This window comes from Megachile rotundata, chromosome 13 (assembly GCF_050947335.1).
Source record: "Megachile rotundata isolate GNS110a chromosome 13, iyMegRotu1, whole genome shotgun sequence".
Lineage (NCBI taxonomy): Eukaryota > Metazoa > Arthropoda > Insecta > Hymenoptera > Megachilidae > Megachile > Megachile rotundata.
In genome coordinates this window covers 7667172-7682507 of record NC_134995.1, presented here as the reverse complement: position 1 = coordinate 7682507, position 15336 = coordinate 7667172, and the positions used below count along the sequence as shown (strand labels likewise).

Here is a 15336-nt window from a genome sequence, read left to right as displayed (position 1 = left end):
TCTCAAATTTCTTAATTTTCAACCCCCCAAATATCCAATTTTCCAATTTCCTAAATTACCTAATTTCAAAATTTCCAAATTCTCAAATTTCCTAATCCCCCCCCCAAATATCCCATTTTCCAATTTCCTACATTACCTAATCTCAAAAATTCCAATTTCTCTAATTTCTTAATTTTCAACCCCCTGAACATCCAATTCTCTAACTACCTAAATTTCCATCTTCTCAAATCTCCAAATTTCCAATCAAACTCCCAAACTTCCCTGTCACATCCCAAATTCAAAATTTCAACTCTCACATCCCTAAACTCCCAAATTTTAACTCTCACATCCCTAACCTCCCAAATTTCAACTCTCACATTCCTAAACTCCCAAATTTCCAAATTCACAAATTTCCCTTTGAAAGAATTTACATCAACTACATCAAAGAATGTATATCAACCACATCCCTCCACCCATTCCTACAAACAATAATTCTCCCCCAACACAATAAATTCACGTATCAATAACATTTCCCAGGGGAAACCAGTGGCTGCGGGGTCACCGACGATGTGGTGGAATGGATGGAACGAATTCAAAATTCTGGCGAACCGGAGCTTTCTCCTCCCGTAACCACGGATGTCAGGAAACCGACACCATCGGTGAAACCATGGAATGGCGATCAGGAAACACCCGGTCACAAATACTCTCGAGAAGCTAACGAACCTAGTCATCGGAGAACGCGTAGGGCAACCAGACCGAAGGAGGATAACAAGAATACCTGTTCCCTCTTCATTCAAACTGATCCCCTCATATGGAGACACATATCCGAACAGGTAAGTAAATTATTTAAATGTAATACTAATCGATACGAACACTGTATACGCATCACAAGATGAGTTCTGAATAACAAAAATAGTGTAGTACTTTTTGCAAACATATCAACCCCTCATGTTTTCAGAGTTTTGGGTTTTTGGTAGAAGTTGATGGTCAATATTTGTAGTGTGTGAGAAATAAATTGTGTAAAATTGATTTATGTAGGTTGGGTTATGTAAAACCTGATTTTTAGACGTTTCATAAATATAACAACCCCTTGTGTTTTCAGAGTTCTAAATTTTTAACAGAAGCTGATGGTCAATATTTGTAGTGTGTGAAAAATAAATTGTTCAAAATTGATTTATGTAGATTGGGTTATGTTAAACCTGATTTTTAGGCGTTTTATAAATATAGCAACCCCTTGTGTTTTTCGAGCTCTGAGCTTTTGGTAGGAAATTCTAATAAATATTTGTCGAATAATAACTTCTAGTATATGAGGAATAAATGGTATAGAAGTGACATATTAACCTAAATGCGCTACGTAATATAGAATCCAATTTTCTGACGTTCCATGAATACCACCCTCTTATATTTTTAGAGATCTGAGCATTTTCAGAAAATTGTCAGCTGTCCTTAAATAATAATTTATGGTGTGACGAAATAAATTGTGTAAAATTGTTTGGACACAAATAAGCTGAGTGATGGAATTTGATTTCCAGGCGTTTCATAAATACACCCCTTATATTTTCAGAGATTTGAAAATTATCTCTATTCGATAAATAATAATTTATGGCATTTTAAAAATAAATTGTGTAAAATTGTACTAACTTCAGTAAGCGTGACATAACCCAATTTTCAGACGTTTCTCCAATAAACCACCCTCTTAGAGACCGTAGCTTTCGGTTGAAAATTATCTCTATTCGATAAATAATAATTTATACCGTATTAGAAATAAATTGTGCAAAATTGTACTAACGCCAGTAAGCGCGACATAACCTAATTTTCAGACGTTTCTCCAATAAACCACCCTCTTAGAGACCGTAGCTTTCGGTTTAAAATTATGCTCATTATTCAATAAATAATAATTTGCGTCGTATTAGAAATAAATTATATAAAATTGTATTAACGTGACTAATTGTGACATAACCTAATTTTCAAACGTTCCTCCAATAAACCACCCTCTTACATTTTTAGAGATCTTTCGGTAACAAATTATCTTCCTTACTAAAAACAAAGGGTCGCACAGAGTCACGCGATCGTTTACAGGACCGAAACCATCGATGGCCCCGGTTCTCACACGATATTAAAAAAGAAAGTAGTAAAAATGTCGGAATTTCTCTGCATCGTTTAACCTTTCTGGTCACGCAGCCTCCTAAAAGGAGAAACAGGAAAGCAGACCAAATTCCAGGAACTCATCTTGTGGCGCGCGCTTCGTTTCAGCAAAGAACAATAAGCAGCCTGATTTTTTGTCCTAACCTCGAAATTTCGCGGAAGAAACGCAATAATTCGTTGCACAATCGTCGAATATCCTGCATACCTACCATTCTGCTGTTGCAGCCACATTCATACGGCTTTTCGTTGGTAATGGGGGGCAGCCGGCGTAATTTCATTTCGCATTTCCCTCTAAACTAGACGTCCTCTGCATTCCTGATGTCCTTTGCCTTCAAGGAATATTTCCATCTCTGCATTCTCTTTGACCGGCCATTCTTTCCCGGTTGCGCCGTTATAAAAATCTCTTTATGCGGAAACTCTCTGCTCGCCGTTGCTGCACGTGAAGTTTCGCGGAATATTGAATTCCACCGGTTTTCGGCTTCGCTTTCAGCTGCATCACGATGCTGAGAAGACACGGGAGGAGATCTTGTCTCTCATTGCCCACCACGTCACTGCAGTCAACTACATATACAGGGACACCAGGTTCGATGGACGGATCAAGCACAGAAATATTAAGTTCGAGGTGCAACGGATTAAGGTAATCACATCCACTATTACCTTATCTCATCAGAAACTCCATTCTGTGTTTATGGGATGTTCAAGTAAGAGCTTCAGTATGGGATGTTTACATATGAGGTTCAGTATGGGATGTTTACATATGAGGTTCAGTAAGGGATGATCAAATAAGAGCTTCAGTATGGGATGTTCAAATAAGAGCTTCAGTATGGGATATTCACATATGAGGTTCAATATGGGATGTTCACATAAGAGCTTCACTATGGGATTTTCACATATGAGGTTCAGTATAGGATGTTTACATATGAGGTTCAGTATGGGATGATCATATAAGAGATGCAGTATGGGATGTTCACATATGAGGTTCAGTATGGGATGTTCACATATGAGGTTCAGTATAGGACATTCACATATGAGATTCAGTATGGGATGATTAAATAAGAGCTTCAGTATGTGATGTTCAAATAAGAGCTTCAGTATGGGATATTTACATATGAGATTCAGTATGGGATGTTCACATATGAGGTTCAATATGGGATGTTCACATATGAGATTCAATATGGGATGTTCAAATAAGAGCTGCAGTATGGGATGTTCACATATGAGGTTCAGTATGGGATGTTCACATATGAGGTTCAGTATAGGACATTCACATATGAGGTTCAGTATGGGATGATTAAATAAGAGCTTCAGTATGTGATGTTCAAATAAGAGCTTCAGTATGGGATAGTCACATATGAGATTCAGTATGGGATGTTCACATATGAAGTTCAATATGGGATGTTCACATATGAGATTCAATATGAGATGTTCAAATAAGAGCTTCAGTATGGGATGTTCACATATGAGGTTCAGTATGGGATGTTCACATATGAGGTTCAATATAGGATGTTTATATAAGAGCTTCAGTATGGGATATTCACCTATGAGGTTCAGTATGAGATGTTGAAAAATGCTTTATATAAGATGTTCACATAACACATTCATTATTTATGTGGGATATTCAAATAAGCCATTCAGTACTTACTTGAGAGGTTCAATGAAGCTGTACAATTTTTATACAAACTGTTCAAAAGCATCTAAATACACCAAAATCAATTTCATAAAAATATCTTGCATATGTATACCATCTAAATATTGAACAATTTTAAACATCCAATGTTTGCAGCATTAATTTAAATGTTTATCTTAGATTCTAAACGTGTATATTTTGTGTGAGCAGATCGACGACGATACCGCTTGTACACCGCAGCAAACGTATGGTGAACCGAATCCGTTTTGCATGGAGAATATCGACGTTAGCAACTTTTTAAATTTGCACTCGCTTGGGAACCATGAAGACTTCTGCCTCGCATACGTGTTCACATACAGGTACAGTAAAACGTGATATACGAGAACGTTTTGGCTCGATCCGGATTAGATTGAACGCGGTGCAGATGCATTAAATAGCCCCGTCGATATTTTTGGTTCGTCTGTATTTTCATATTTTACCACACCGTATAATATTTATGATAATTGTTAGCTCGGTGCTCGTCAAATATTAGGTTTCTGGGTAATAGTCATGCGTGTTATTTTATGGAAAACGGTTATCAAGGACCTGGATTTGCAGCCTCGGTTATTATTAATTTGGTGATGGTGGATATCGCGTACCTCGATCAATTTTAAAGAGGATTTCAGCTATGCATACGATGTGCAGTCTTGTTATTCTGGTTTAAGAGCTTGAAATTTTTAGTTTATCGAAATTCTTTCATTTTTTAGATCTTGGGTTTTGAATTTTTTTAGAGATGATGTAAATTCCTGAAGTTGCAAATTTGTCAAATTTTTTATGTTTAGTTTCAAAATTTTTAAATCCTCAAATTTTCAAATTCAGTCATTTAATTATTCAAAATTTAACAGTATATTCTTACTATTAAAAAATTGGGAATAAACCTAAATGTCTCAAAACCCATTACGTTAATGTAAAGTGTCTTGAAACATGTAAACTTCCTTTACATGGAACGCTCATTTTCTAAATAAACTTTTCCAACTTCTACTTCATGCTTAATCTCCTCGATGTCCTTTTTAAAACCTTAAGAAGAAAGATAAAAAAGTCGTAACAGTTTCAAACTATCTTTTGAATCATTATCTTGTATGTACAGTGGACTCTCATTATATTACCTTTTGTGGACTTACAAAAATTTCGAAGCTAATAATATATTAAATCCATAAGATAGGCGTTATGTAAAATTCTTAAAGTAAGCAATATATGAAATTCTTGAAATATGCAATATATCAAATCCTTGAAATTGGCGATATATTAAATACTTGAAATATGCAATATATCCGAACTTTAAAGTAAACCATATATTAAACCTTTGAAATATGCAATATATTAAATACTTGAAATATGCAATATATCAAATCTTTAAAGTAAATCATCTATTAAACCTTTAAAGTATGCAATATATTAAATACTTGAAATATGCAATATATCAAATCTTTAAAGTAAACCATATATTAAACCTTTAAAATATGCAATATATTAAACCCTTGAAATATGCAATATATTAAATACTTGAAATATGCAATATATCAAATCTTCAAAGTAAACAATATATTAAATTCTTGAAATATGCAATATATAAAATCCTTGAAATATGCAATATATCAAATCATTGAAATTGGCAATATATTAAACTCTTGAAATATGCAATATATCAAATCATTGAAATTGGCAATATATTAAACTCTTGAAATATGCAATATATTAAATTTTTGAAATATGCAATATATCAAATCATTGAAATTGGCAATATATTAAACTCTTGAAATATGCAATATATTAAATTCTTGAAATATGCAATAAATGAAATCCTTGAAATATACAATATAGTAAAAATTTGAATAAGCAAAAATATGAAATAAATCATCAATTCTTTTTGTTTAATCGTCAAGCCAACATTAACCTCATTCTTACATAATGCACGTACAAATGGCGATGTAATATGAATCTACAGTATCGGTAGTTGAATCGTGTTATCAATTCATCTATATAATTAACAGAGATTTCACTGGCGGTACTCTCGGACTTGCTTGGGTAGCCTCGGCTTCCGGTGCATCCGGTGGTATCTGTGAAAAATACAAAACGTACACGGAAACAGTAGGAGGAATGTATCAATCAACCAAGAGGTCTCTCAACACTGGAATCATTACTTTCGTTAATTACAACAGCAGAGTACCACCGAAGGTGTCGCAGTTAACGTTGGCCCATGAAATCGGACATAATTTTGGATCACCTGTAAGAATTCATTGCCACGTTAATTTATTCAATCAAACTTGATATAATCTTCATTATACTAGATATTATTTAATTATGTTTTATTCATATATTTTTATTTTTGATTTTATTGATTATATTTGAGATAAGATTAAAATTATTAAAGATAAAACTAAAATTACATTAATTATTACTATATTTATTAGACATGGAATGTTCGTTCATCAATTTAAAGTGCATCTAACTATAAACCCCTGCGTGCCTCACAAGAAGTCGCTCCGAACATTATAAAAAAGAAGTCGGTCTCATAACCCTCTCTCTTTCATACCAGTCCAATACTTGGATAAATAATTACTGCTTATACTTGTAATAACCTAACCTAACCAATTGTCCCTGAATTTTCGGAGGACTTCTCGTCGTGCATGCATAATGAAATTACTTTCCTAACACACTATATAAACCGAATCTCATTTTCAGCACGATTTCCCGCCCGAATGTAGACCCGGCGGTTTGCACGGGAATTTTATCATGTTCGCATCGGCGACCAGCGGAGACCGGCCAAATAACAGCAAGTTCTCTAAATGCAGCATCGGCAATATCAGCAACGTGTTAGACGCCATCGAGGATAACAAGAAAAGAAATTGCTTCACCGGTACGTATATCGTTACCCTCTGCTGTAATCACGAATCGAAAGCCCGTCTTATCGAGTTTCTTCTTTATTATGAAGCGTCTGCTGGAGCGTTCTGCGGTAACAAGATCGTCGAAGCTGGAGAGGAATGCGATTGCGGCTACGATGACGACGAGTGCGTTGATAAGTGCTGTTACCCGAGACAGGTATCCGAATTGGACAAAATGAAGAACGAGACGGCTAAAGGTTGTACCAGGAAATTCGGTACACAATGCAGGTACACATTATTCCGGTTTACGCTTTGTAAATCCCGTGATATGTGGATCTTTGTGATAACCGGGTGATTTATTCTTTTTGTAGCCCCAGTCAAGGACCTTGTTGTTCGAGCGAATCGTGCCAATTCGTACCCCTCTCGAGGAATGTTCAGTGTAAGGCGGAATCGGATTGTAGTTATAACTCAACTTGTAACGGACGATCCTCCGAGTGCCCTCCGCCATTGCCGAGGGCCAACAAAACTAGGTGCAACGAGGGAACTCAGGTAATAATATGGCTCTTCCATTTTAGAATCCATAAACCAATGTAACAGTAAATCAGTTAATCCATAAATCATTAAGGTAGTTAATCCATAAATCAATAAGTCAGTAACTCAACAAGTCAGAAAGTCAGTAACTCAACAAGTCAGAAAGTCAGTAAATCAATAGCTCAGAAAATCAGTAAAATAATAAAAAACTTGTATTCACATCTACTTTGTAAAAGTACATGTAAGCCAACACAGCCTAACACCAATAAAATATGAATATAAGGTAATTAATGATTTTCACGTTTAACAATTTGCAGTTATGTATCAACGGCGAGTGTACGGGATCAATTTGTCTGGAGTGGAATTTGACGGAATGCTTTTTAACGAGTAACGTGATCCCGAACATCGATAAACGTAAATTGTGCGAATTAGCCTGCCAAAATGGTACCGATCCATCTACCTGTCGTAGTACCAGCGAATTTGCTCACGTTGTTGGTTTACCTGACGGAGGAATTAGTCTCCGACCTGGATCGCCCTGTGATAACTTTCAGGTAAAAAAATTGGTTTAAAACCTTGCATGGTCCTCAATTATATTTATTAAAAACAAATTCATTTTTGTAGGGATACTGTGATGTCTTTCTGAAGTGCCGAGCTGTAGACGCTGAGGGACCGTTAGCGAGATTGAAGAATCTTTTATTTAACAAAGAGACGTTGCTTACGGTAGCTCAATGGGTGACTGTAAGTACAAACTATATTTACAATATATCCTAACTTATGTTATTCTAATTTCTCTAATAAAATGAATGATTTTCTTAGGAATTCTGGTGGGCAGTATTGCTCATGGGTATAGCGTTCATCATTTTCATGGGACTGTTCATCAAATGCTGCGCTGTTCACACTCCTTCTAGTAATCCTAAGAAACCCCCAGCGAGACGTATTAGTGACACTCTGAGGAGACCGATGAACACCTTGAGAAGAATGGTATATAACATTTGAATGACATATGTATTTCAATTTTTGAGAATTGGAAATAATTTGTTCGTGTATTTAACAGCGACATCCACACGGAGGAGGTGGTGCTGGACCCAGAAGTATACCTCCGAGGCAAGGTCAAGGTGGCCACAACGGCACTCGAGGGCCATCGCACGGTTATGGAGAAGGTAGAGGTGCTCAGTATTATCCAAAAGGTAGGTTAACTCCATAGCTACGTTACTTTTCAAGGCGGCTACCGTTTGAATTTGATTGTAGTTCTCTCGAGTCTTAAAATCAAACTCAAACTGTAAAGCTTGCCACTTTGTATTTGTCCCTGTGTGATCCGCAACTACATCAATGTTTTTTTCCTGTTTGCATCTCCCTCGCATTGATTGACGCTCATCACTACCTGATACTATCGTTCTATGACCTACAGAGGTGAGCTGGGGCCTATAATTAATAATCTTTGATAGGAGCAAATTCACGAATCCAAAGGAATCTGATGTAGAGCAAAGTTGAAAGGCTCCAGCAGACTTCTCACCGGAAGTCTTTGTTGTTGAATATCGCGTATTAACGTGTTCTCACCTCGCTCCAAGTTCTTGTATTTGCTCCTAATTCTCTGACGTAGCATTTCAACGTTAGTCGTTGAAGCTTTAGTTCGATTAATGTCGATAGCGTTTATTAATCCGCTTCTGCATTTATTTCGCTCCATTGTTCCGTAGACGTGGAGCTAGCTCGGTAGATCCATCTTGCTAATTACTTGAAAAAGTAACAGGGAGTGCATGATCGCTATAGTCTGCTATCGCGAGGCTTCATTTTGCGAGTACCTCTCCCGATGGTACATCCTTTGTTTTGTTTTGTTTTCTGTGCGCTTTAACATATTTGTTCATAGTCGAATATCTTTCTAAACTTTAAGCAGGCTATCGCTCGGTTCCCACAGCTAGTGCGCCACCCGGCAGCGGCACAGCAGCACCCAATTATGGCAGGTCCAACCATCCCGAACTGTACGCCGGCGCCTATTCGGGCTCCGGGGGAGGGGGGAGGTCCGCAGCCTACGAGATGAGGCATCACAATAAGGTGTGACGATCCTAGAGAACCGATAAGGACGAGGAATGGTCTGGACGTCGTACCATAAATTGTTCAATGCCAAACTGTGAAAACGAGCCGATCCAGATGACGCATCGTGATGTCTCTCTCGTGATCAAGACCGAGGAACGCATCAACGTGGATCGTGTGCATTTGAAAGTATCGACGATCGCTGATCCGATGTTTTTATTTTGAGATGTATGATTCGCGCGACAGGGACCGGTTCGTAATTGTAAATTGGTGAAGTGTGTTATTATTGATCAATGGTGATATATTGACTTCTCGTTTTGCGAAGCTGAAGAGGTCGGCGGAGGACGTCGTCGCGGACGACGATTACGAAGGACAGCCGTTCGGGACGTGATAGATCGTGAACTAACAAATCGTTAGGAGGTTATATTATCGTACGATTTTATTGTAATTCGTCTTTTTAAATGTTTCCCGCAGATTCCTCCGTGTGTTGCCATCAAGTATCCGCGTGTCGATCAAAAAAAAACATCACATAGCATTTTAAATGGACTTCTCCCGGTCCAGCAAGATTCTTTCACGTGTCGATCGAACTTGCGGAGATTTGTTTCTGTGAACAACGCTGGATTCGCACAGCAATGAATTATCACGATAACAATTGAACGCAGCGTATTTTTGTCGTTCGATATAAGAGCATTTATGGCCAATGTTGCGTAGTAGCGTTTATGCCTCGATTTCTTGGTGAAGTCGAATACTCGTGTACTTCGCTCTGGATTGTTGACTTTACGATGAAATTGGTCGTTAGAAGAGAAAGGGAAGTCCAAGGGGAGAGCGGAGATGACAATATATATTTGGAATAAGTGTTAGGATGATAAACGTAATTTTTGAAATGCTCCCACTGAACGTACCTTTGTGTCTTTTAACTTTTACGTATGATCTTTGTATACGGTGGCGGCCATATATGACTAACGAAATTACATGTAACTTAAATATGTCATATACTGAATTTTAGGTTATGTTAGCAGAAGACATTTTATACAAAACTATAAAGTTGTAGAAAGAGAACTTCTTTGCAAGGTTTTTCAAAACATACTGTATCTTAACAAATTTGAAACATTAAACACAAATTATTAGTGTTTTATTCAAAATTTAGAATGTACAGGTTAACGTCTTTGATATTATTTTAATATTTTGTGTATGAGTGCTTAAGTCGCATGATAATTTATAACATTTTATTTTATGAATTAATGACATTCATTGTCAGACCACATTTTTCCTTTCTTTAAGGTAAATTAAGCTTATCTGAAAATTGCTACCTGGAGTTAACTTTCTGCTAGTTATTATAACAAAACATTGTTCAGATAAACAATTGGACATAAATATGTGACCACCACTGTATTTAATTACGAATAATTTTAAACGACAGATTTTTTAAACTACTTCCATACGAATATTTTAATTAAGAGTTAGTGAGTTTTATTCTAATGATAACAAATGCCAAAATGTTTGATACAATTTTTTTAGCGATACACGTAAGCTGTACTGAACGTATGTTGAGATCTTTTTATTTTCCATTATACCACTTTCTAGAGCGAAGCACGCACACCATTACCAAACTATTGCAGGTCATTCACTTGATCTCTACCATTATAGCATAATAATTAACGATATTCTTATACTAATTTTTATTAGCCAATTTAAACGAGCAGAGCTATGAGAGACTATGAATACGGAAGAAAAAGTAATAACACGATAAAAATTTCTTCTTCATTTTTTTATAGCGATATTCTATTAACGATTATTTCGACGAGAATTATAATCGATTAATATTGATTCTATTATAATTATGCTTATTATTATATTATTATTATTGCTATTACTATTATTGATTAGTTATCTATTACAAATGATAATTTATATCCGCTACCGCGAATGTTATAAATTATATTTAAATACGGTTTTTAACTTGCAAATTATCGGGGGCTGTACCGTAAAGGCGCTTTTAAATAAACGCGCATGGCGGACCAAAGACGAGCCCTCCTCTCAAAATGTAAACATGTTTTAATATATGGGCTCGAAAAAAACGAAAATAAAGCAGCATATTCGTACACAGCTGCATACTCGTATAAAAAGAAAATTCGTACGTCGATTCATTTTCTCGAGACGCCAAAACAAAGTACGTGCGATTGACTGAACATTCTTTTTTCTTTTCAACTCGTCCCTCGTCGAACTTTCTCGCGCAATTTTCTTTCCCTCAGGAACTCCTGTTTACCGCTAACTTCTCTAACGTTCTTCTTCTCCTCGTATTTTTGATAATAAGCTTGCCAATTTCCTTTTTGGAAAGTCACACGTTTTTCTATTTCTTCTGGTTCCATATCGTTCGTAGGGATGTCGTTGAATAATTGTTCGATGTTACGACAGCTAGCTTTACACGCTCTTCAAAGGAGACATAGATTTCATTTAGACGCTGAAAAGAAACGAAACAGTTTTCACATACGGTCGTGTCAGATAGAAGGAAACAACGTTCGCAGGGATGATAATAAATAAAAGGTGTCTCTGCCAAAATCGCTGAAAATACGAGTTTGCGGGTCGTGTGGAAATGTACAATAGTCGCAATGTGATTATAAAAATGAGAAAAAAAAAACAAAAAATGTGGGTCATGCGAGATCCAATGACGGAGAGAAAGCGAGAAGAGGCAACGGAAGAGATGATCCGAGAGAAAAGGACGGGCGTGCAAGAATAAAGAAGAGAGAGTGTTAAACTGTGTACATATATTGATATTATATATAAATATATACATAAACGATAATTATATATCGATATGGATACATATATGTATACGTGTATATATAAGGATGTGGAAAGTCAGTCATCTAATTATCTCCTGTAGCTGCACTTTTAGTTTCACGCGTAATTAAAATTTCAAGGAATCAGGGAGAATAGACTTTTTATAAATATTTTTTGTATGGAGATTTCATTCACGTTTGCGTTAATTAAAAATTTTAAGAGGCAGGGTGTTGTATTTTTAAATTGGACATTTTTGGACTCTGACAGCTTGTAAATCTGTAAATTTTGAAACTTGGGTGTCCAAATATTTTTTATATTACTGAAAGGTGATTATATCTAAAATTACTAAATACTGAATATTTTAAGTTGTTAAATTACCAAATTTGTAAATTTTGAAACTTGCAAATGTGAATATATTATGTTTCTAAATTGACTTTCCCAATTTTAGAATTTGAAGAGGAGAATTTCTAAGTTTGAAGATATTAAGAATTTGTAAATTTTTGAAAAAATAAAAAACAGTGATTGTATATCAAATAAAATAAAAAATAATAAAAATGAAAGAAGTGCATTAATGTAAAAATTAATTCTATCAAAAGAATATCAAAAGCACTGAAAAAATGTTCACCTATGGTAAAGAATTAAATAACTGATTTTGTGACACATCCTACATATGCATACATGTATCCATATCCGTATCCATAACAAATGGTAAAGTGAATAAAAAAAAAATACTTGTTTTTATATCAAATCTGTATTATAGCGAAATATTATTCTGTATTTTGTAATCGGGACGGAGGTTATAAGGATGACGAACGAATGCCTGTACGTGTGTGTAATCGAGCCCTTAGGTTTTTAAGGTGACGACTTTTAACGACGATCCACCGTGCAAAACGGATCGTTCGATGTAGATTATTTAAGGAGTTTCGAAATTTCTTGCGTATAGATGCAACGGGGATTCCGTTTTGGTTCCATTCGTAATCGCTCGTCCGATAATGGTGCGATTTAGTTTATTTCTTTCTAATAAACCTGGTTCATGGATGACCCATGAATTTACTGCCATTCGTAGTTGTGTATAGGGAGAAAAATCGAACAGCTTGTCAAAACTATTATAAAGGAGATTGCTGTAAATCGATTAGTATTAACCGTTGTATGGCGGGTTATTGAGACATCGGCAATATAGGGAGATAAAATTGAATACCTTTGTGAACGAAAAAATTTGCAGTATTTTTGGAGAATATTTGTTGAACGATAAAAATGTTTTTGTCGTGAAATGTGATGAGAAAGTTTATGATGCGAGTACGATAAAATGGCGCCGACCGAATATACTCGATAATGTTTACTTTAATTATAATAGAAATTAATTGAATTACTTGATGAATGGTGAATTTACGAATTTGCAATTTTTTTAATTTTGTGCGTTGGAAATTGAGCAATTTGAGAATTTTTAAATTTAAGAATTTAATTTGTGAACTCAACAATCTGAAGACTGAAAAATATGAGAATGTAAGAATTTGAGGATTTAAGAGTTTAAGGTTTTATAAATTTGGACATCAACAATTTAACAAATTTGAAGACTTGAAAATTGAACAATTTAAGGAACACAAAAATTAAAAAATCATAATTGTAAAATTATAAATTTTTTAACTGAACAATTTGGCAGTTTGTGAAATATATTAAATTTGCACAAATTTACAACTTTCTCATCAAACTTAGAATAATGCAACATTTTCTTTCCTTAAACCCATCAAAATTCTTCGTAAAGTTTTTAAAATGTCCTCCACATTTGTATTCCATTCTACACTTTAAAAAACTACATTTTCTTCCATTGTAACATTTTATATTTAAATTCAGACATCCGTGCCAATGGTCTCACAACTCGCCGTTCAATGATTAACAGTACAGACACTGTATCGGAAAACTTCTCAGACTTTTCGGCAAGCTGAACCTTAACTGCCATTCGAACAAAAGTGAAAGAATATTTAGGTGCGTTTGTTGAACGAGTAAACTTTATCCTTGGTTCCATTTCACTGCCATACGAACAAGATTCAACCGACTGAATGTACGATCAGAGAGCGCAGCAGGATCTAGAGGGAACTGAGAACAGGAGGAGCCTAAGACGAGCGTGGAATGGGGCCAAGTACTAGTATCTAGAAAGAAGTCGCTTGCCCGTACGAAAGGAAAAGCATAACGATTCAATGAAACAAATGTACGTTTCCGCATTCATCATTTGTCCCCACCCGAGAAGCCTCTAACTGCGTATGCTTAAGCTTATTCGTTTTCTGCGTCGTCTGGATTAAGATCGAGTTCTGCGTTATTGGGCTGTAATACCAAAGTACTTCTTTGTAGAAATCCCAAATATCAAATGGTATCGGTAGACCATCAAATGGTATGATATTAGTTTCAGAGATTTTAAACTTCTAACACAGAATGCTTCCTTTGTCACCCTTGTGAATGATAAAGATTTTTATTGAAAATTTGTTCACCTAACTGAAAATACTTGTATTTAGAATTATGGAAGATAAGTATAATATTGTGAAAAAATTTGGTGAGAAACAAAAATACTGATACTTGATATTTGAGATTCGGTGACTTTGGTATTACAGTTTAATATATCGATAACGGGTGCGTTTCGTTGCGCGTCTTCTTTTGTGATAACCGAGTAGCGAAACCGTGATTATTTGTACGGAGGGAAAAATTCGAGCGACGTTCGGATTCAAGGCAGAACCTCGTTTCGAGTATCTTAATCCAGACGTTGCGTCACCGTGACGCAACATGCACACTACTTTATCACTTGTACATAATGTTAGGTGAGGAAGAAACAAAAAAGAAATCGAAGATTATATTTTTTCTATCGATCCAAAAATGTGGTGACCTATCAACATCGTGCATCCGAATATTAGTTGTTGCTCCTCGAATCGAATTTATTTGTCCGTACCCGATCATTTTAGCCGTATAGATATTATTTCTACGTTCTGTGTAAAGTGTTGCTTGGAACATCATCAAAATCACCAAGTTGCCTTTACGTTTCATACGTGCCGTAGTACGTGTCGTTGAGTTGATCGAATTCATCGTACAATCACTATCTCTTTCCCTCACTCTCTCTCACACGAGCTCTACGTTTTCGGATATTTTTTTTTTTCCTTTGGTCGAGTCCTTTTTTATTGAGCATGATACTGACCAATCGCCTGAACGTAGCTTCAGACCACCACTCTCTCTTTCCAACCCTACCCCCTTAAAAAAATGTCTAGAAACCGTGGCGAGTGTTTTAAGAATATTATAAATAAAAAGGAATCTGATTGTGAATCTCTTGTGTTACGTTAATGTGATTAAAGAGAAAAACAAAAACATTGTAAAGAACTAAATAAAGCATACATTTTACATTTA

At 35.6% G+C, this 15336-nt stretch overlaps 1 protein-coding gene across 3 annotated transcripts in view; it reads left to right on the top strand.

Annotated features, from left to right (window-relative positions):
- The window catches only part of kuz (zinc-dependent metalloprotease kuz), a 200275-nt gene extending 184939 nt beyond the window's left edge, over positions 1 to 15336 (top strand). Inside the window, exons 4-15 of one of the 3 annotated variants that reach the window (XM_076539284.1) lie at positions 517 to 812; positions 2615 to 2761; positions 3962 to 4110; positions 5782 to 6016; positions 6473 to 6647; positions 6723 to 6900; positions 6984 to 7161; positions 7461 to 7694; positions 7765 to 7881; positions 7960 to 8124; positions 8198 to 8330; positions 9056 to 15336. In XM_076539284.1, the coding sequence (XP_076395399.1) occupies positions 517 to 812; positions 2615 to 2761; positions 3962 to 4110; positions 5782 to 6016; positions 6473 to 6647; positions 6723 to 6900; positions 6984 to 7161; positions 7461 to 7694; positions 7765 to 7881; positions 7960 to 8124; positions 8198 to 8330; positions 9056 to 9198 (2150 nt within the window). In that variant the 3' untranslated portion in view covers positions 9199 to 15336. Of the gene's footprint in view, positions 1 to 516; positions 813 to 2614; positions 2762 to 3961; positions 4111 to 5781; positions 6017 to 6472; positions 6648 to 6722; positions 6901 to 6983; positions 7162 to 7460; positions 7695 to 7764; positions 7882 to 7959; positions 8125 to 8197; positions 8331 to 9031 lie in introns of all 3 variants that reach the window. The other 2 variants (XM_076539283.1, XM_076539282.1) reach the window with 2 other exon arrangements.